This window comes from Tribolium castaneum, chromosome 6 (genome assembly GCF_031307605.1).
Source record: "Tribolium castaneum strain GA2 chromosome 6, icTriCast1.1, whole genome shotgun sequence".
Classification (NCBI taxonomy): Eukaryota; Metazoa; Arthropoda; class Insecta; order Coleoptera; family Tenebrionidae; genus Tribolium; species Tribolium castaneum.
The window spans coordinates 371161-394808 of NC_087399.1; the positions used below are offsets into that span (position 1 = coordinate 371161).

At 36.5% G+C, this 23648-nt stretch overlaps 1 protein-coding gene and 1 long non-coding RNA gene across 9 annotated transcripts in view; one reads left to right on the forward strand and one right to left on the reverse strand.

Annotated features, from left to right (window-relative positions):
* Nucleotides 1–23648, forward strand: part of shep (alan shepard) — a 29583-nt gene that overhangs the window by 395 nt on the left and 5540 nt on the right. The window contains exons 2-9 of one of the 8 annotated variants that reach the window (XM_008199235.3): nt 5666–5697; nt 15580–15885; nt 15945–16180; nt 16231–16289; nt 16344–16471; nt 17505–17936; nt 18897–19091; nt 19149–21791. In XM_008199235.3, coding sequence (XP_008197457.1) covers nt 15658–15885; nt 15945–16180; nt 16231–16289; nt 16344–16471; nt 17505–17936; nt 18897–19091; nt 19149–19343 — 1473 coding nt within the window. In that variant the 5' untranslated portion in view covers nt 5666–5697; nt 15580–15657 and the 3' untranslated portion in view covers nt 19344–21791. Of the gene's footprint in view, nt 1–5665; nt 5698–7363; nt 7761–12077; nt 12273–14558; nt 14706–15579; nt 15886–15944; nt 16181–16230; nt 16290–16343; nt 16472–17504; nt 17937–18896; nt 19092–19148; nt 21792–23648 lie in introns of those variants that run through there. The other 7 variants (XM_969144.5, XM_008199232.3, XM_008199233.3 and 4 more) reach the window with 7 other exon arrangements.
* LOC107398568 (uncharacterized) lies at nt 5486–7165 on the reverse strand. The gene is made up of 2 exons (XR_001575371.2): nt 5844–7165; nt 5486–5790 (listed from the first exon to the last, which is right to left on the reverse strand). It is a non-coding gene; the product is annotated as an uncharacterized LOC107398568 (long non-coding RNA).

Below are 23648 nucleotides of genomic sequence, written 5' to 3' on the forward strand. Positions count from 1 at the left end.
TAATTTTTCCCTAAAGGAATGTGTTAGTTGCTTGTACGAAACTTCCTTATCACTGGTTTCGGTTCATTTCACGGTATTTTTACACTTGGAGCCGTGGCTACGTTTGTATTTTTCGGGCCGGCCTGAGACGTAGCCATTTCACCTCCTCCTCCCATTTTAACGTGGACTTTTCCAATTTTTAGGTGGGCCCCCTGTTATCATTTTTCATTCATGCCACTTTCAAATTAAATTTGATATTCAGACACAATGTGAAAGTATCTGTATGTCACAGATTCGAGAAATCATTCCTTCAGCTAATGCCATGCAAAATATTTCATTCCGTGGCGAACTGTTTAATTGATGATGCAATTACCGCAACAATAAATAATATCAATAATTATTACAAACCCGTACACCACCTCATTTAATTATCCATAATAATAATGCACTAATCTGTTTGGGGAAATTTCCCGTTAATTTATTGCAACTATCTCATTCCTAGATCTCGACTACAATACCACCAATTTGTTTAATGCTTCTGATGAGAAATTGCTAATAAAGGGTTAAAAACGAGCCACGATTAACGCCAGAGCTAAGAAGATTTGATTTTTTGTAAATTAATTTTATCAGTTCCTGAAGGCGGACGCATCCTAAAACTTTGTAGCTTCTCCTTATTGACTAACTGAACTTGTGTCAAGATCAAATATCGACCGTCATGTTCATATATCATATTTATTACAAGTTTTGAATGTCAAATTGTAATTTTACTCCCGGCTTGGAGATGATACAGAAGCCTCGTTAGAAACGGATATGGTCATAATCAGTAAAAGGCCAATGTCGGAGTTGCAGAAATGCATAAAATTTTATTCGACTGAACGGAAAACAAATCGATTTTGCTTTATGCTTAATTAGAAATTTATCTAAATCCATTAAGTCAAAATTGTCGTGTCGTCCTTGGGTCGTCGGCTGAAATTTTTAATCGGCCTATTGATTGCGATACGATAATAAAAAAACAAAGTGATCGAACTGCGCGAGGAATTATTTAATCAGTCATTCACACTGAGTATTGATTAATTTGTTTTAGATAGAGGAGTCAATTTTTAGAATTGCTTGGAATGCAACAAATATTTTTAAAATGTTGACAAAACAACAGTTTTTTCTCTCACAAAATTAATTATCCAACTTAATCATGTAGTAAGCGGATTCAAACTTTTTTGACTTAATTTATTACGTGTGCAAGTACAATTGTAAGATAAATAATACACTTCTTGCGTGCTAAAATTACACCAACTTGAATGAGAAACATGTATTTTTTCAATTAATCGCACTTCATTAAAATGTGAACCGTTATTAGACATTTTTCCACAGGTAAACATCGGTCTGTCTAAAATGGCAACTAACTGTTAAAATACAAATTTGAGAAACACATTTTTCGAATGTTTTTGCCAATCTTTGCAAAAATAGGTAAGTTGCCTTTGCCGGGATTTTTAAAGATTGTGTTCCTGAAATAATAACAGGAACAGGTTTTACTCGATGTAGAGATGTTTTCATTGCGAATGATCGGTTGGAATTTAAAATTTTAACATAAGAAAAACAGTTAGATTGTTATTTTGCTTGGAAATTTTTTTAATGCTTATTTTTATATAAAAACTTTCGGCTGAGGCACGAGTTTATATTTTTCGCTAATTCAGGCAACAATAAAATCAGACAAAAAGCACATAAACAAAACATAAGTTTGCTAATATGTGCTCAATTAACATTTAATTAGGAAATGTTTATAATTCGCACACCATGGAATCAAACATGTTGTTCTCGCCTTGAGTTGACTGCAATTTTATTAATTTGCGAATGGAACGATAACCCAGACCCACGATTTAAAAACGATAACCTTTTTTTTCTGTTACATAACAATTTTTGTAGCAAATCCAAAATAAATAAATATTTGAAAAATCATAAGAATTATCAAAGTTGTCGTAACCTACGCCAAAAGGGAAAAATAGACGAATTGATAAGATTACATGATAAAAATTGTACAATTTACCGGTTTAAATTCCGGGATATTAAATTTATAGCAGTTACTCATCGAAATTCTACAAAACTCTTATCTCATATTTGTTTTAAAGTTGCAATTGACAACAACACGATACATATTAATGAATCATTCTATTATTTTCAAATAGTTTTTGATGCTGTATAAAGAAAAAAAATACAATGTTATTCTAGGATCATTTGTAGGTCTTCAGGTTATTAAGGCTGTCGATAATTGAATCAAAGACGTAGTTGAGGTTTCAACTAGAATCAGAAATCGTCTTGTGGTCATAACACACCCCTCTAAAAAGTAATTCATGTCAGATTTACCGAATCGATAGTGTCAATTAAAGCGTCCCCAGCTGTTGTATAATGAGATCACGACGATAGTGTACCCTTACAATATTGACCGGGCGCCATTCCATCGAAATCTTTCGAAAAAAAACGCCAGTTGTAAATATTTACATTTAGCGTTGGATAAGACAACAGCAATGGTCATCGAGTTTGAGTGATATCACTAATGATTGACGAGGATGAACCAAACGGAAGTCATTATCGCCGACTACAGGAATGCAGTTAAAGGCTCTGATAAGGGTTATAATGAGTGGAGCTTCCCGGAATTAATTCTCTTTGAAAGTTTTGAAAAATTCGTACTATAAACCCGTGGAGTAGTCGAAATTAAAAACGTTCCGACACCCTTATTTACTTTTCGCCGACGAGGAGATAAAGCAATTACAATGTCGGAGGAGAAAAATATAAATAGAACACGAGAAAAACACGGCTAGAGTCCGAAAGATGGCCTTTTTCTTTGAGTGCACGTCTTTGATGTGTGGGTTTGTTTTACGTCAAAAGTTAGTTACGTGGGAAAAATTGCTTAAAATCAGCTTCCGCATTGTCGTAGCCGTTGGGGGTTGAATTTCCGTCAGGTCGGCTAGACTCCGTTCTGATTTATCTTATTGCACTCTGTATGCCATATCGATTTTCGTCTACAAACCGCATGCGTTAAAAACCAGACAGTGCATCTTAAGAAAATGCAATTTTCCTCCTTCAACACGACGCAATTTCAGCTCCCTTGTGTTTTTTTCGTAAAAATTCGGATCATTCGACACGGCTCATTATCGGGTGCAATGCCCTTTTGGTATCTGTTCGTCTTTTCGCAGGGTTAGCGCCCTGTGCCTATAGTCTAGACCGGGCTAGACACCCCTACCATCGCCCCCTTCCGAGTTCGCATGGGGGTCGTGTTGGATAAATAAAAACACAACACCATATGTGACTTATCCATCAACAGGCGAGCTATTAATTTAATGTCCGCCGGATGAAGTTGGTTTTAAGAGTTCTGATTTTCCATGGAGTAGTCGACAAAAAGCGACCTCACAATGAGCACCACAATGCAATTATTACGCAATCATGGCCATTGGTCACGTTCAATTGTTCAAGAAGCAAAAAGTAACACACAATCGAAACTAGACCATCGTAAAAACAACCCCAAATTTGAATTGGCTTCAACTTTCGAATCGTTTTCCGGCGGCCTGAGGCGGCACCAGCAGAGGAAGCCGAACCATTTATTATACCAAAGAACGGTATCTGATTCTAGTCATGGTAGGATGGATACACACACCACGAAACAAGAACGATCCTTGGAGAAGGACGACGACGGATGGATAAAAACGCGACAGACACGAGTACTGAATTACCGCAACGTTATTATTGCAATGCTGTGAGAGAAATTCGTGAACCGTGAATAGAGGCGTTTTTGAATTGCTTAGAATAAGACGATGATAGTTGAGTTAGGACGGGGAATTTCATTTAACAGTTAGACCGATTCGACGAAAATTTTTGGCGCATTCTTGGCGTTCTGTCACCACGAAAAACGTGAGAAAGTGATGGGACATTGCAGAAATTCACAGAAAATAAAATATAAACTGAAACAGTCGAGTTTTTTTTCTAATGACTCATTACAATGATGGTAAAACCAGGAAAGTTCTGAAAGACATGGACAGAGCGAATGATTGGCTATTGGCATCATTAACAATGCAGGAATAATACGCATTATTGGACGTTATCGAATCTAGACTTACCTACTTTGTTACAACAAACAATACCATTATTTGGACCTACCAGAGTCTAGACATTTAATGGTAGCATAATAATACGTAAAAATTGTTTTGATAAAAACAAAAACAATCACTGCTTTGGTTGATAATAATCATTATGTCGATAGTGAATTAGAAAACAAATGTTCGGAAGGTCTATTTTTGAAAAATGTTTATCATTGTATAATAAATAAGAAATTTATTATTCAAGTTGAATATTTTACCAAATATTTTTGTCTCAACCTCCCTTAAGAAACCCAACATAATTTTTTTTTACCTCTTAAATATTCACCTTTACCAAATATTTTAATGAAACATTTTTAAGATGTATTTTTGGCTATTAATTTTTTTTTAATAATTGTAGCTACTGTTTAATTCACACACAAAATAACACTTTAATATGAAAAGTGGATATGTCCTAATATTATGCCCCTATTTTAGCAAATATCTGTTGCGAATATGGGTCAAAAAAGGCCCCGGTCGTCATCCTAGTACTTATCTTTAAGATTAAAGTTGGCCAAGAATATTAATATTGTGTCCGATTTTTTGTTTTTGCGCGGTTTGCACGTTCTGGCCACTTTGCATGTTGAAGGAAAGAACAATAAGTGTAATGCACGTTGTTAAAATTCCAAAACTCCACTTTCCCGACCTGCACGATCACCTGACTTGGCACCAATTGAACACGTGTGTAACGGCCGCCGTTTTGGGAAAAAGCGTATAGTTTTTAGTCGGCGACTCCTTGCGTCGTCCTTTGATCCTTGTCGTTTGGGGGGCCCGTTGTGGGTCCATCATCTTCCGTCTCCTTCTGGTCTGGTATTCGTGTCCAGCAACCGCTAGGCGAGAGATGTGCGCGGCGGCGGCGGGTCGACGAACCCGCGACTTTATCCCGATTCAGAGAAAGTTGAATGAAAGCAGCCAGAGTCCCGCAGGGGCCACGACCTCTCCCGTCGTCGTCGTCGTCTGAGGGATAGATGGATGGATTCAAACACATCCGCCGGAAGTGCGGACGCAACCGTCCAACCCTCTGATCAATACAGACAGGCGTGACCGACTTTCTTCTTCCCGAATTATCATCACAAGAAAACGCCAATCGGAAACCAACCCAATTAAAGCGCGCATTGGAATTTGTAATAATTTCAGGGGTTGGTTTGAGATGGGTGCTAGTCAAGTGTGGTGACATGTTGGAGAGAAATAATTTTTTTAATTGAATTTTTTCTTATCGGTACGTGCGCTCGTAAAATTATTACTTTCGATAAATTTTATTATTTCTGCGAAAGCAGCTGCAATATTGTTTCGAGTTTATTTTATACCTACCACTACCAACAAAATGATATGGGTGCAGGGTGAAAGAATTGGGACAAGGCGGCGTTATTTGAACGCAGTCATAAAGATAAAATGAATTTATTGGGGTCGTATGAAGGCTCCTTGAATGATTGTCGTTTTGCTAAATTATTTTTTAAAGAACGTGGAAATTGCCAAAGCAAAAACCAGTCGAGACTTTTCCTCTTGATTAAATATTCAATTGTAAAGCTTCTTTTCCACTAAAACGTTGCTCTTTGTTTCAGATTTTCGACCGGATTTTCCTTTTCTTATTTCGGTGAGTATTTATCGTCGGTTTAAATCCTTCTTTGTGTTTGGGTTTTTTTTTGTAAAGGGGGGGCGACTAGGATTAAAATTCTCTCACCACCTGCTACAAACAAGCCGGTCAAAGTGGCCAAATACAGATACGTATTATCAACTCACAGTCAGTGTATTAACTTTGATCTTGACACGGAAAAATTGTTTCAAGGTCCAGTTTTTCCTTATGTACCGTCATACTAATTATTGGAAAAGTGCAGCAGTGAAAACTCAATCTTTATACTTACTAGAATATTAAACATTTATCGAGGTTTTTTTCGGTCAACATTGTTCCCATCTGCTACAAAAAATCCAATCAAATTTCGTCAAATATTTACATCTGTTTTCGGAAGAATCGAACCCGTTTAAAAATTTATGTACTTACCTACCATTTTTTTTCCAATTATGCAATGTGTTAAACAATATGAACATTTTATTGCATAATTATCGCCTTGAAATCTGCGCCATTGTCATTATGTAGTTTTTTTCAAAGCCCGTTCTAATCGAATCGGCGCTTGAAAAATAAATTAAGAATTTGCAAATTTCAATAAAGTGTTTGCGTTGAAGTGAAAAAATTATTTTTTTTAACTCGTTCTGTCATTGTTTTTTGGACTTATATATGCTTTTACATCCCTCTAGAGTTGTTAAAAGTTCAAAATAAGTCCATTTGTTCGATTTTTTGATGTTTGATTTTTTTCAATTATTGTCACGATTTTGGTCAGTTTTCGGTACCCGGAACATTTATCGAGGAATAACTCTGGAACTATTAGAGATCACTCTATGAAGTGTATTATCGTTAAAAAGCTCTTTAAATTATCTATTTTTTTCAAAAAAGATTATTGTTCTCCGACTAGTAGTTTTCGAGAAAATTGCAGATAAATGCAAAAATTGGTAAAATTTTAAAAAATTCATAACTAAAAAACTATTGGGAATTTGGCAATTTTCTCGATGCCAATCGATTCCCCGGATCATTTTGCATAGGTAGGAATTAAAATAGTTCCACTTTTTCGAATAGTATAGCTGTAATTGAGAAAATAAAAAAAAATAAAAAAAAGTTGACATCTTTATTAACCCTTAAAATCTGCCAATTTTTAAAATGTCTCAAAATCAAATGAAACCGATCCTATCTTATGGATTGTGATGTCCTCTTTACGATAGAAAAAACCGTTTTCTCCTAGCTCCTTTAGTTTGGCCGTAATCAGCGTTTGAAAATTGAAATTTTTTTGCGAGATATCGCCTTGAACTCTATGCCATTTTGTAAAGTTTTTTATTCCATTTTTTTTTTCGATTTTTTCGTTTTTTGGTAACTCTAAAAGAAATTTTGAAGATGCTGAATAATTTTTAGCCGAATAAGGAAGCCAGTCATTATAAAAAATAATAAATAATAAGTTTTCATAATTAAAAAAAACACTATTATTCAAAAGAATTCATACTCAGTTAAATCAGGGACTTTATTATGCAAAATTAGTAAATGCGCTATAGTCTCTTCGAAATGTAACTTCGTGCTAGAGTATAAAGCGTCCTTTTTGCGCCGCCACTGTCCGCCGGGGCGCCATGTGTTCGGTGGCGCTCTCGCGGAGTTTCGGCGAAACCGATCGCGAGACGACCGACCGACACCACCGTCGTCAACCAAGATGGTGTCCGCGTAGCGCACAGCGCCTACTATCCGAGGGGAGTGGCGATAGACGACGAAGAGAGTGTGCGGCGTCGGAGACGGTGTTGTTACTGGTGGTGTCGTTGGGACACCAAGTCCCATCTCTAAAAGGGGGGGCCCTCCGGTAATTGACAAAATTTACACCACCTACCAACAAAAATAATAAAAAAAGATAAAAATCGTACCTCCTCCAAGTGCCGTGCGGCGACGATGACGACCACCGTCATCATAGTGTGCCATGACACAACATCATCACCCAACGAATAAAAGACACACCCCTACGCGAGATCCATCAACAACATCAACTCATCTGTGATATAATAATTACTATGGCCGTTCGTATGGATAGCACCCAGACACCTAATAGGAAAATCAACTATAAAGTCACGGTATGTGGTGTGTGTGTTTGTTTTGATGGCGTGTAAGAAGGTGGCACCACGACGTAGGTGACCCCGCCCATTTGTGTTGCGTAACGAGTCTTTGACGACGACGTCCAGGTTTAAAATTTAAAAGGCGTCGCGCTATATCGGAAATCGAAGAGTGCAGACATAGACGACGCCGGAAGTGATGGTGACGTAGGACGTCCGAGAGGTCCCTCTCTATTCATTAATTGTGGCCGACGCATCAGTAATCGGTTTGGTTTGGTTGGTGGACACGTGACGCGAATAATACTATACTTTTGACAGGAAGTTGTTGAGAGTTTTTCTTATTATATTGCTTTGCTTGCTGCCAAAAGGAGCAAAGGACGACGACCAATCGATAGAGAGGGGTCCTTGGTGGCTTCCGAAGATGTGACACGAGTTGAATGTTAAGTCGGGAGCGGAATTGCGATTTTAAAATGAGGGTTTTTCAAAGATAATAGAGCGCCTAAAGCCTAAAGGTTAGGGAGAGAGAGAAAGAAAAAAAAACGAGGAGATTGGGAATGGTAATTTTCGGGGAACACGTGCGTGGTGGTAAATCGCAAGTCGAGTTATAAATATTCAAAGCAATTTTGGAAATAATCTTAATCGCCGATTAACAAATGAGTTTGTTACACGTTATCTTGAACGACTTATTTTAAATAATTATTGTAATTTTTAATTACTTTTGCAACAACAATCGAAGGCAATAGTTATTATCGTTATAAAACTCTAATACGTCGGTTTATTTATCTCTAAATACCATTCATTAATTTATGGCAGTTCGGTAACTTTTTATACCTATGCCATTGGATTGTCATAAAATGTAAAACACAAGAAAAAGGGATTTTTAACAGAAAAATATCAAAATTCTGGCATTTAAACAGGTAATTGTTCGTCTGTTTATAAAACTAATGAAATATTTTAATTAGCCGAAAAATCTGTTTAAACGTCCGGAAGAGTTATTTTTTTGACTTGATTTTGAATAATTTATAACTTGTGTCAACAGTATTTTACAAAAAAATTGTTATTTACTTTTTACGGAGCGAAATTAATTTAACACACGACGCGTAACAAAGTGCGTTAATATGTGTAGATAAACGCTCGAAAAAGGCAGACTGTAATTTTGGCTTTAAATTTGCAGTTTTTTTTGGCAAAACTGTGAAACAAAACGTAATTTTTTTTTAATAAAATTATTTACGAAGTAATTAGTTCATAACTGTTATAGTTAAATTTTCAGTACTTTGGCAAAAATTGCAAACACTACAATTAATGTTAATGCTTAGCTTGTAAGTGTAGGCAAGAAGCCATCAAAGTTATTTTTCCAAACTGTGACGTTCAAATTAATCTTCGTCTCGTTTTGAAAATCAATACATCGGCAAACATCTGATACGTCAAGCAAAACATGATAATAGTGGAATCACGTGAGACTTTTTTCCAATAACAATAATCAAACAGATAAAAATAAAGTAACATCTTTATGTGTGCCTTTTATAAACAATAAAAATAAAACATTTTCGAATAAATTTTCAACTCTGTTGGTGATAAAAAAAACAGAAAGAACTGAAACCAACACCCGCAAGTTGTCGGTCGGAGTGACTCAATGTAGATTAAAATTATCGCCGCTAATTAAATCACCTCGCAAAAATGTATCGATTTAAATGCGTTTTCAGGTTCTAGAATTACCATCGCGCTGTACCATGTTATTGTCATACCTTACCATGGAATGCGTACTTGTAGTTTCGTAATTTGACATTTCCTTCCATTTTGCATAAAACAAGACGAAAGTCTTACTACATTATTCAAATTTTATTGGTTCAAAAAAACGATTTTTTTTCTTGTAACTTGCCTTATTTTATAATCTAGTCTAGAGGATTAAGGTCAGGCGAGTGAGGTGGCCATTTAATGTATTCCACATGTGCACCAAATACTGAATTCATTTGTTTACGCCAAAATACACAGGGTCTTGAAGTGATTTGTCACATTGTGGCGTGTTTATTTCAATATTCATGATTTTTCGGGATTTGCCCGAATAAATTAGTTATCATCATCGTCAACGAAGGGTGGACGGTTAGGGGGTTAGTGGTCACCCTTTCACGTATTTATAATCCGATTCATTTGAGTACGGACTGTGCGATTAGTATCAGGATCAATAGAGAGAAACTGCAAGTTCCGGGTCCGGATTTTTTCACAAGTTTGACGTAAATTGCGAAAGTGACTAATAAATTCAAACTACGGGTTGCTATGCCACATATTGTGACGTACAGCACATAATCCAATAACCGAAAAATCAATGACTATACTTTAATGCTACGGTCTGGTAATTGGGCAAATTAATATGTCCTTGGACGTATTTTATTCAAGTAAGGGCTCTTGAAGAAGGAAAAGTTAATTCAGTAGAAAAATGACAAGATTTGTGTTTTGGATGAATCACTGTGTATATTTTCCCAGCGGCCATTACCCTTATTCCATGATTAATGCACAATATATTCGTAAGTCGAATGGAATGCAAACGGTGCGCTGGATTCCTACAGGTGTGTTGAGATTTTCGGTGTGGAAAAAACACCAAAACCTTTATAATTTAATATCTATCGATCTTAAGGTTAATTGAAAGAAAGGAAGTTATTGAAGTATCGATGGTTCGTTGGCTATTATCGCCACATAAATTGCGAACGGTCTTAATTTAGTTCCGGAGTTTTTCCGAATTTAATTGGGGGAATTGCGCGATTGTGATAATGGAAAAGGCGCGATAACATCATGATATTTCGACGAACGAGGAAAAGATAACAGTTTTGATAATGGTGGACGAGTGGAAATATTATTAAATCGATACGAGTTGGGGATCACTCAAGGGCTGAAAAAGCAAAAAAAACTATTTGTTGTTCACCGATTAGCAAAGATTTGCAGCGCATGACATAAACATTTGTTTGTTATTGCTTTATTTCATTATCAAACTACACATTACAAGTAGGAAATTACACTCAGTTGTAGAACAAAACTGTTAAAGGTTTCGATAAATAAGCAGAAAATAAGCTTCAATTTTGAAAAAAACAAGTTATTCTATTCATAATTTTATATTTGCGTTCCAACATTTTATCGAATCACTATGATAAGAATAATAATAGAGGTTTCCTGGATATAACGAATATTGAATTTAATCATGGCTTTGCTAGTGTTTACAAATTTATAATTGGTGCAGTCAGTAGGACTCGTAGAATTATCCTGTGGCATTAATATTTTGTTGTTTCGGTCGGAAAAGCTGGTATTTGACGTTTTTAAAGGCAAGAAAAATTAAATTCTTAAATGTGTATATTTTTAAAAAAGTCTAATTATTTTCACTACTTGGGGACAGATTTATTGCCCTTGCGTGTTCATATATCTGGAGCTCAACTAGATCTAGATTAGTCCAGATTTGAAGCTGGATATAATTATTCAGTGAGCATCCTAGAATTAAATTTATGGACGGACTTTACTCGTTTAACACAGTCTCTCGTAAATCGTATATTGCATCAGTGTTAATTCTATCAAGTTACGCAATAATATCAACAATATTTTTAATAGTGGATTTTTGCCAAAAACTCTTTTGAAACAGATAATAATTAAGTTTGTCGTGTTCTCTTATCGGATGAATCATTTCGTCCGGTTCGATAACCGGCCGAGGAAGGAAGTTTAAAACGGTGAATCTTCAAACAGGAAGGAAGAAATAGCAAAGTCAAAATCTCCGATCTCGTTTCTTCGTTCGTTGGTTGGCAATTAAGTCCTCTTACGGCCTTAGGCGTAGTTTCTAGACTCGTATCCGGGTCGTCTCATTATTAAAACATTTTGCAAGGTGCAATTCTGGTGGCTTCTTCTTTTCGTTTTCTAGCGAAATATTTTCTTACTTTCACACACCCTCGCACCACCATTATTATATTGTGAGTGAGTGAGTAATCCGGTTGGCCTTGGGTACATTTACCATATCGAGTGGAAGGTCGCTGCAGAAGAAGACTTGAGCAGGGCCGGACTGGACAAGAAAAAATAGTTATTAAAAAAAACGTTTACAAGTTTTAGCCAATAGACTTGACTAAACGTAGATTTTGATTTTGGGAAGAATGATTGGTGCAACCGCAGTCCGGCTCTGGGTCTTCAGACTCAGTCAGCAGAATGTGAAGAATGTTGAATTACAGTAAGTGACACACATGTGTTCGGAAAGGTTAGTTTTGTGTGATGGTGGAGTCGACGCGAAAAATTTTCGAGAGGTCCTCTTTGACCGGCTGTGAACCTGCTGCTGCTGCATCGCGGTTGGCTTAGAAGATACATAGATAATTCAGTCGAGCGGCGGCGTTCAGCAGTGTCTCACCAACCTTCGAGTTTTAATCATGTGATCTGTGCATGTGTGTCATATGTTTATTATATGTGCCAGTGTTTTGTTTTGTCGCGAGGAGGCCTACTCGATCCGTCGAGGGTTTTTTTCACATGTGATATGTGCCGATTGTTTAATTTTTGCAGTGTAATAAGGACTAGGTGAGGCCATGGACTGTTTTAGTGTGCATCATTTATTTACCTGCTCCGCGCACGGGTTATTTATAGATTTATCTCTTTCTTCATTTTTTCGGCTCTCTATATTATTATTCGGTCGATGACTTCCCCATTAAACTTATTTACTTGGGTTTTATTTTATCTGCGTGTGCGTGTCGACTTTAATCGAGTTATGAGACAGAAAAAACCAATAGAATGGCCTAAACACTGTCTTTGATTGACATCTTATTAGGGTTTTTGATCGGCGTTGGCCTAGGTTAAGTCGACTTTGAGATTTTTTGCGTCTTGGCACATGTTCAAAATTTTTTGGAACTGTTCAATTTTCAAACAAAGTTCTATTGAACTCGCTTGAAATTCAGTGAGTGTGTTGGGTACCAAAGTGGGTGGTCATTTGATTGATTCAAGGTGTGTTCGTTCCATAGACTAATTATTGTTAAAGTTTGGTCCAATTTAAGCAAACGAAAAACGTTAATGAGCGAAATTATCGTCCGGAACTGGTTAAGAATTTCAAATAAAATTACGTGTTCTGTGGTTTTGTGCAGCTCTAGTTGGAGATTAACGCCAATTAAGTCCAAGGAACCAAGCGTTCGAAATTAAAAATTGACCACGTGGTCAAATTGAACCAGTGAGATGTTCATTATCGAGATTTTAAACTTGTAGTACAAGAGTTTAATTTTTTAATGGTCCGGTTGCGTCGAATTTGTAACAATGCGAAAATTTCTCTCGGAACGGTACCACGATTGCAGATTTTTTTCCTTTCGAAGAAAGTAGATCAAGATCGAATTAGATGAAGGAACTCAAAGCGGTGGTTTTAATTTGAATGTTTCGCATGGCTTCGCAGACGTGCTGTGACCTTGAGAGGGTCGACGGACTTGAAGTAGGCTCCCATCGAAAAATTCTTTGACAAAAATCACGTCGTTGTCCCCATAGATGACCGCTGAGATCATCTCACGTTGCGTTGTCTTTAATAAACCGATCTTCATCATCATTGCAACTTGCTGGCGAGTTAGTGACCTCCACTAACCCACATTTTGCGATTATTCCAGCGACATTGAAATGCATTCCATCACGGAATGGCCGCCGCTGGAATGCGCAACTCTTCTGACGATGGTGATGATGATGATGATGGGTTCGAGTCCGATTTGAATGAACTCAAAATAATAGACCAGCTTATTTTTTCTTCTAGCAAATAACTTGCATTTTCAAGCTGGTCCATAGCAATTTTTTCGATTTTGATTTTTCACTTGGTGCACTTTTTTGCGGTTTGTTTTTTTCGATTCCTTGTTCAAGGGAGGGTCGGATGCAATAATAATGATCACGAGTTGCATGTCCAAGAGTTTGCTGCTCCCGGATGCAGTGGCGAGTGAACGGGGCCGCAGAGAGAGGCTTTCTACGAGACTCACTCACGTGACCGGTCGCTCTTTACCATTGACACATTAACATGGTGCACTTCACCTTGACGTAGGTACGACATTCTGTCGGACTTCCGGAAGTTGCCATTCGATTTTCCTAAATTACCGATTTTTGCGTGTTCTAATTTGTAAATAATAAATAACATTTCCGCCAAACAAACCGAGAAATTATTGATGAAAGCCGAAGATTACGTTACTTTTGCTTTTTTTAGCCAAAAATTTTGATAAAAACCAACGTTTATTTCGAGTATTTTCTCACTTTATTTCAGTTTTACAATTTTGATTAGGCGAAAAAACTAAATAACCGTCTTTGGGGCGAAATAAAGCGAGGCATGGATTGATTTATTGGCTTATTTGCTGTCTTCTAGTTCAAACAATAACAAATCTAGGTCGATATCTGTATCTTTATCGGTGGAAAAAGTAATGGCAGGAAATGCCAAAATTAAACCTTTGCTCGCAACACATTCATGACTATTTTCCCATGCATTTATGCAATTTGCCAGTTGTGCGAAATTTCGGGCTTGGCATCTATAAATTCCAGGTTATCTTTGAAAGAAACTAATTAACATCCGTTTCCGAGTCGTTATCTTCGTCAATTGGCATGTAAGTGGAACGTCGTTCCCATCACCAGGAACGTCGACAACCTAGACCTAGATTCCGTAAGCCGTTTGCGAAAAAAAAAATCTAAAACACACTGTCAAGGTCGTTTTATCATCAGCTGGAAGAAGTTTTTCCTAATCAATGTGATTCATCATCCCCTCTACTAAAACGCCTACAATTATCTTCTTATCACAAAACCGGCGACGTTTAGTAACGTCACGACGTCGTTAAGGTGCGTTCACACCTACCGTCATGACAGATCGTCGTTTTGTTGATGGTTAGTCATTTAGTGCATACGTGCGAGATTGAAAAAGTTTCACACACAATAAAGTTTTTTTCCCTTCCTTCGTTCGTTTGATGTGTTTTTGTGATGTTGGACCCTCTATTTGATTTTTCCTTTATGGAGGTAATTAGTTGTGGTGTGTGTGTCTCGTTTTTATAATAAAGTATGTGTTCGGTGCGAATAAATAAAGCGCTTTGTTTATGAAGCTTCGTTTATCTGTCGTTGATGTGATAAGGTGTTTAAGTTGAAAGGTCGCTTTTCATAATTTTGTGTTTGCTTTGTTTGGATTCGGAATTGTCAGAGGTCAATGAAAGAAAGGAATGATGCAGAAAAATAACATTCTGGATCGGTTAGATCATCTTTTGTTTCATCCAAGTGACTCAAAGGATACGTTTTTGATTTCTTGGTGAGGTGGTGTTGTAATACGACACAAATTTGTCACTGCATTATTTCGCAACCGATCCTGATAATCGCAATAATCGACTCACCTCTCGATTTTCCTTTGTTACTTTTCTCCGCTTTTGCGCCAAACTTGGACGAATCTAAACAAATCAAATCTAAAAATATACACACGCGTGCGTAAGTGAATCACCTGGTAATAATTGTGTGTTTTTTCGGGTTTTATTCAATTTATTATGCACAGTAGTCAGGACCGCACTTTCTGAAACTTGACGTACTAATTTATAATAACTGTACTAGAGCTTTTTTTTTTGAACACTTCAAGACTATTTTTTGCGAAATTGTGTTAGAACAGAACTGAAAAGCCATTTATTTCGTCAAATTTTTGCAGAATTTCGATAAACCGGCTTGAGAAAATTGATAAATTGGATCGAAAATGATATGAAGTGAATATAAATTAAACTCAAAGAACTTTTGCTATGTTTGTGGTAAAATTATCCCAACAAAACCTGGAAAGTTTTATCAAATTTTAAAGTTAATTTTTGATTTTGAAATTTGCAAATAAAAATTGGTGGGAATGTAATTGTGGTATTTTTAGAATAGTAACGGAGGCGGCGGCGGAGCGAGGACAGCGTCGTTCGGCGGCGTGAAGGGCGGCGGTGGTGGCGGTGCGCCCATGGCCACCCAGCACCAAACAACGGGGGCCTACCGCCAGTGGGGCGGCGTCGGCGGCGGCCACCAGCACGGCCATCCAACAACAGGAAGCACCACTTACTACCAGAGATATCCGGTGAGTCAAACGGCGACCGCAGCTTCGACGCCGGCTTCGGCCGTCACACAACAGCAACAACAGCAGGCCTCCTACACACCTTCAACCACCACCACCTACAATTCGTCGAATTCGGTGAGTGTGACTTTTGGTGGAGGCGCCGGGGAAAAATTTATCTATCTTCTTCCTCAAAGTACGGAAATCAGAGAGTGCCAACGGCCACGTCGCCATCGAACACGAGTAGCTCTAGTAGCCACACGGGCAGTCAAAGCGGCACTGTATCCACTTCTGTTAGTAACAACATGCCCAACAATACGAACTCATCGCCAAACAGTTCTTCCGGGTCAGAACAACTCTCCAAAACGAATTTGTACATAAGAGGACTGAATCCGACCACCACTGACAAGGATCTTGTCAACATGTGCCAGCAGTAAGTTGTGAAATGGTGCGAACTTGTTCATTTGATCCAATTTTTTTAAGGTTCGGTACCATTATATCCACCAAAGCCATATTGGACAAGACGACAAATAAATGTAAAGGTGGGATTGTAATTCTTCCAATACTTGTTTTATGCAAAGTTTTGATTTTAACAGGTTATGGATTTGTTGATTTTGAAAGTCCGTCAGCAGCAGAGGGTGCAGTCAAGGCTCTTACTGCAAATAACATTCAGGCTCAAATGGCGAAAGTGGGTATATGGTATCATCAGCGTAGACAAGCCACTGTACGTTTGCATGCAAGTAATACCTAGCTTTACCTACAAGCTCTCTCACAGCGGTTTTTACGCAACTATTAAGATCATTTCATTTCATTTAAACCGGCTTGTTAACAGACCATTTTACCTCAAAAATTTTTCTTTGTTCGTTCGTAAAACAATGTGTTGCATAATAAACATTTTTTTGTTTACGGTTTGTCGCATTGTTCTCTCCACCCTTAAATGGCGTCGCGAGGTCAACTCAATCGTTTCAATAAAGTACATTTCTTAGTACGACAAATCTTTCTTCTGAAAATCGACTCACCATTGGCCTCGTACTTAACGATCGGATCGTGTGAAATTATATTTTTTCTCTCGCGCGCTGTGACAGAGCAAATCAATAACAAAACTCAACTCTAGTGTCGAGGACTGGCCATGCATTGTTTCACACAGAGAAAAATACCAAAAAAAAAGAAAGTCACTAGATTTGATTTTAGTTCTTTTTTTATTTTTTTGTAATTTATTTTTGTGTATTTTTTATTGGTAGTTTAGAACTTGTCATGTGCTATGCATAGTTGCATGATTTTTCCAGGTTTATGATGCCCCAATATCCCAATTAAACAAAAAATTAAACTGCCTGCAGTCACGATGTAATTTTATTTTATTTTTTGAAAATCTAGTATGGGCACTGTAAAATATGCATTTTTCTAGAGAGTAGATTTGTTTCATGGATGCTATGCTTGGTTATAACAAATCCATGGAACAGATTCGATTAAAAACGACTCGAACAAGATTTGGTTGCATGCTGTATAAAAATCTATAACAAAATATTGCATTTTTTGTACAGTTGGAACATCTAATTGTGGATTGTGGCACTTATCTCCCCAACTAACAAATAAACTTGACGATTCACTGTGTAGAATTATTGAGTGAGTCATTTTTGACTAGCTCTAGTTGTGTTATTAATAAAGCCGGTCTTCAGAAATGATCAAAAATGACTCAATCTGTGTTATTACGCCTTTTAAATGATTTGTTTTCCTATTTTTCGTCTTTTTTTTTCCAGCAACAAGAGCAAGACCCCACAAATTTGTACATAGCTAATCTGCCCTCTCATTTTAAAGAATCAGACTTGGACAATCTGTTGTCGAAATACGGTCAAGTGATATCGACGAGGATTCTTCGCGATTCGATGGGAATTTCGAAAGGTGTCGGTTTTGCACGCATGGAAAACAAAGATAAATGCGAGCAAATTATAACGATATTTAATGGAAATACGTTGACCGGTTGTAAAGAACCCCTTTTGGTCAAGTTTGCCGACGGTGGTAACAAGAAGAAAAATATGTATAAGAATAACGAAAATGCGAAAATGTGGCGCGATGGGACTGAAGGAATGGCCGTTGCTGGATATGATCCTAATACGTTGGCGCAAAACGGCGTCGCGGCGCAACATATGATACCGGCGGCTATATCGAACTTTAGGGCACCCTACGGACAGGTAATTTTGTCTACTCACAATTTTCATGTTTCACTATTTTACCTTCAATAAACATTAATAAACGTTTAAACAAAATAAAACCAAACAAGTTTTTCTTTCTTATTTTTTTAATGAATACAAAAGTTTGTGAAATTTTAATTTTGTGTTTTGACGTCGAGACGTCGGTAAATGTATTTTTTATATTAAGTTTACAGGAAAATTTTTAAAATAAAAACATTCATTCATTGGGGGATTAAGGAATCGTAAAAAATAACACAATTTTGTAATGACATAATCAAAAAAAATCGATATTAGGGATTTATTCACATGTTATTGCTTTGTAAGCAAATATACAAATAAATGTCTAGACGAAAGTAAATATTGATACGTTTTTGTATAAGTAGGACACACTACAGCTCGTTTCAAAATTATAGGAACTATGGGAGAATATTTATCTGTTACGGAATAAAAACATTTATAAATTTGACACCTTTCGCGTTATTTTCTTCTACAACAAATATTTTTTCGTAACAAATGTAAATTATTTGTATACTAGTTCGTTTGTTTTGAAACAGCTAATATTTACACGAAATTTTAATTTTTTTGCCATTTTCTTAAATTTGGTAAACATTTTATGGAGCATTAAGCGTTCGTAGCTCATTAATAAAATTAAATTCAAATATTTTATTTGTAAACAACCAATAACTCACCCAAATGCTACACCATACACTACCACAACACGAAATATCACTTTCAACAACTTTATTTAAATTATTTAAAAAATTATTAACAGCGTAAAATGTTCGTGCGAGAGCCCGACTTGAACTGATTCCTTGTCGTATCTTTTCTCCCAAAAACGCCACAGTTCCGTAACAGTTTTTTTGTTCAGGGCAATTGAATAACTAAATCTCCGAAAGCAATAACAAATTATTCATTTTTTTTTAAATTGGCTGGAATTTTGTATTTGTTTGTCTCTGTCAGTACGCCGGCTACGCCCCCGGTGCCCAGTGGGTGCCCCAATACGTAATGCCGGCCCCAATGCCCACCGTGGACGACAGCTACAACATCCCTGGCCATATGGCGCCGTACAAGAGCGACGGTCAAGGTCCTCGAGGCATCCCAATGATGTTACCGTCACCGGAGGCGGCCGTTCAGTACGCCAACGTCATACCTCAGGTAAAAAATTGTCACACATTGTTTTAAACTGCGTCCTACGATGTTAGTAAATTGAAGGATATGATTTATTTGCAGTTGACTGCTCAAATGCAGGCCATGCAATTAGGCACCGGTTCATACATCTCACAACCATACTCGTACTATCCGTCACATGTCATCCATACCGTACCAATGGGTGACTCCGAACACACATCTAATGCGGCTAGTCCCGAAGATCCATATCAGGCATACCCGCCTGCACCACCTAAATAAGTTGAAAAAAAAAAAAGAGAAAAAATACAAGTTTTTTTGCTAAAGTCACACGAGTTGAATGTACAGATTGTACGAATTAGCTTCTAATTTAATTTTTTGTTTTGTTCTTGAGTCAAATACACTCAAAGTGTTTAGTTTAACGATCGGTGTATTTAACTGTGTTGACCTCTTTTGGTTTGCTGCTTGATTTCGGTCACTTTTCAATTGTTACAATTAAAACAAATGACTGAAAATACGTGTAAAGTAGGTATTTTTGATACAGTATGTTCCTAGTTTCAAACATTGTATTGAAAATATGAATTATCTGTGTAAGAAAACAGTGGTTTTTACGTGTTAAGTTTCGCGCTTTCTGTGAGTGTGCTGTACATAGATGTTACGAGCGGTTTTTTTTCTTACATGGATAGAACAACATACCAACACAGAAAAAAACTTAGAATTTTTAGACTAGTAGAGACGAAGAAAACATCGTTTTTTAAAAAATAACAAAGGTCTGACGGTAGATACAGCAAGCAAAACCGTATTTGATCTTCCCAAGCCAAAACGGCATAGGTTATAGGTAAATTAGCGATTTTATTTTTTGATGAAGATCTACATAGGTAGTTGTGTGCGCAACGCAGATGCGATAAACTGCTCATTGAAATCAAATAATTCTTCCTACCATCTATACAATATGAACTGAACTTCCAATAATGTCTTATTTATTTGTTCGAACGAGCTTTTCATTTGTCAAAACCGCCGGTTTTTTTCGTTTGTTTGGGCACTTTTGTTGAGTGGAAGGCACTCTAACCACCACCTTGATTGATCGACATTCCAGTGTCCGAACGTGGAAAACGATTTCATTTGGAAAAGGTCCCCGTTGTACAGTGCAATTTTTGTTTTTATTTTTTAGATTTATTTATATTTATATGGAAAGTGTATGGGTGGCCATACAAGTTGGGGTTTCTTTTCTGAATGGACTGACTTTGCTCTATTTATTTCGATGATGGGTATGCTACGACTGAGACAGCTGTGATTTCGTGATGATTCGCGCTTCAGTTAATTTTCGGAGTGGTTGGGTCGTAGTGTATTTGTCATGTGACAAGACGCCGCCTTTACGAAAACCGAGACAAGGCTACCTGGTCTTCAATTCATTAGACATTACCGTGTTTGTTTCAAGGCCAGGTCACGAATGGATTACACGTTATTGAAATCGTGCCTTTTCAGATTGTCCATTGACAGGGATATACTGAAATATTTTTAATATATTTTTTTAACTCGGTGTTTAACCGACAACCAAATTTTTAACTTCTAGTTGTTTCTATGTTGTAGTACAGTCGTAATGTTCTTCGTTTCCGTTGTTGATTTAGTGATTTGATTGGAGGTCAGGGTATAGTGCGAAAAGACACATTGTAACCGCTGCTATTGCAGATGAGTGTCTTTTAAACGGCCCTCCATCCAAAAAAAAATTAATTCGTTTGTGTGTAAAATAATAGCTAAGGGGATTTTTCGACTCGGCCTTCGGGGTACAAGAAAATTCTCCTCCTAAAACAAAAAAAATGTGCTTAAATATGCCTTATATAGAAGTTCAGAATTGAGAAAAACAATTGATGCTTATGACGCGACACGGCGACTTGACCATACAATATTTGATTGTCGTAATAAGTACTGAATGCCTATGTAAAGTATATTTGAGGAAAGAATAGCTGCAACCAAATATTGTATCGACAACAAACAAACACTTTCACTAATACGAGAAATTTTTACATTGTTAACTGATAGGCTCAGTTTATTTTTGGTATAATACACCGGTACCACTCGTGGTATATTTAACTATTTTTAGACCGTATTAACGATGATGAAGTCAGCGACTACCTATAAGTCTTGGTCGGATCACCTCCGACTTGTGTATAAAGTACGCGGTTTGTCCGCACTTAAATTAAGTCTAGCTTGTAGAGAGTAGTTTAGAGTGTTTAGTTTTAGGCTTTAGCTTAGATAGTGTTAAGATAAAGAAAATAAAAACTAGTTAGATTGTAGGCTTAGGCGTAAGTTGAATGAATTCACACACAGAACGAGAGAGCGAGAGAAAGGAAGAAGCAAAAAAAAGCTGGCCTGGGCTGAGGCGCGAGAGCGGTTTTTAGTTAGTGTTTATAGATAAAATATAGAATATATAATATATTGAATTCATGCTGGATTGGTGGCCACGTTTAGCAGCAACGTCCTTTTGACTTGTTGGTGAGGAGTGGCTGGACTCCAGGTGGTGTTTAGTCATAAAGGTGCATCGCTGCGGGCCTCAGCCGATGCAAGAGACAACTATTCTGATGAATGTCTCGTGGTTGATGAGAATACGTTTAGCATAAGTAAGTGTTTTTTATTGTTGATTAAGTTAAATCTGTATGTTTGTTTTCATTTCTTTTCTATTGTAAGTCTATTTCCTTTGTGTTGGTAATAAATTGTATTGTCCAGGCACAATATTCATTCAATCTCAACCCTTATTCCTCGATTTTTTTTGGACAAATCGTTCAGTTGCCCGAATTATTCATTTCAAATAAATAAAAATTGCAAAACGTATTCGGAAGTAAAATTACCGTTGGGGGCGCCACTGAGCTAGGTCGAAAACAGTAACCATAAATGGCGGGAAAATGTTTATTCGGATATTTTGAGCGTTGTACGAATTTTGGGGCTTCACAATTATTCCATTGCCTATGCGGAATGATTATTGCATCTTTGATGCAAGAAACTTATGTTGACAAATGAGAGATGACGAGGAAAACACGAATAACGAATGACTGTTTGGTTCACTTTCTTTATTGGAAAATTATTACAAAGACATTGAAAAGCCTACCTTTTGGCATAATTTACGTTTAAATGTATCAGCAGTTGTTAATCTTTATTGTAGTTTTGTAGATTTACCGCAGCATTTCATGATTTTTTCAGTGGAAAATTCTAACCTAAAATTCATAACACTTCACTAATTTATTGGTTTCTTGAGCCAAACTTTGTGTTCGCTGTGATCCATTACTTATAATCTTTAATTAGACAACTGTTTGATAACACTTTGTAATCAAAATTTAAATATTTTTCACTTTTTATCCACTTTCAAGTTCCAACAATAAACACTTTATACCACGAAAAACTACAGAACCAAAGTCAACGCTAGTATTTACCACCACGTACTTTTAAAGTAATTCTTTCTATTGTAAGTAATTAACACTATACACGCAAAATTGTTGAACAATTCATTAAATGTCAGTTAAATGTGGCATTACGAAAATTTCTTTACTGTTTTCGACATAGTTCAAAAGTCATCACCAGAGGGCGTCTAGTTAATTTTATTTCCGAATTAAATGATTAAATGTATGCGCTAAGATTTTTTTAAAGTTTGGTTGTCGGTAAAGTCGCGATCTTGCTAAACTACAGAAAACTGTATCTGGAACTATCGATAATGTAGGGAACCACACAAAATTATTTAATATGCTTCCAATTGCTATACATAGATGGCTCTAGCATTTTTAAGTTTTAGCAGTGGAATTTGATCAGATTTTTTTATAATAAATTAATAATAATTGAGGGCTCTAGTATAAAGTGTACAAATTTTATAATAAAATAAAGTTAGATAACAAGTAGCGCTTTTGATTCAACTTTTAGTGCAGGATGTCACTTATTCGTCTATTTTTATGAAGAAAATCGCATTTAATTTTCTATCTTAAAATATTATATAAGTATCTATTAATATTAAGAACGGAGCATAAATTCCGTTTGGCGTATTTTTAATTAGAAAAACAGTTTGTTTTTTTTTGTAATAGTTTTGTTAAAGACGTTTTAGAGATATTCATTGAGTTAAGTTGTAATGAAAATGTTTATTATTTCACTGATAATTTGTCTGTGTTTTTTTCATGTTATTTCATTTTTTTTACTCGTGTTGATTCAGAAGATGAAGTAAACTAAAGCAACACAATATTAAAACATTTCTGTGATTAATCGGCGAATATTTCCGCAAATTCTTTCGGTTTTACGACGGATCCTTCCAAGTATTGTTACTCACAAGAGTCTTTATTACCTTTTATCCCTCATCAAGACAATTTTTAGATACATTTCAAACTAACTCATATTTTCAAATTAATGTTTAGTCTCGTTCAGGTAGAGCGGCATTTTTTAACGAAATCATCGTTTAAAAGATAAAGAACGACAGCCAGTTCCAAAAATTTCAACAGTCATCTTTTAGACTAATTAACACTAATGATTATTTAATTGTGGGCTTGAAAATTACCGAATTTATCATAATATTGAATCACCTCTTTTGGTCTTGGCTTGATTCTCTTTCTCCGG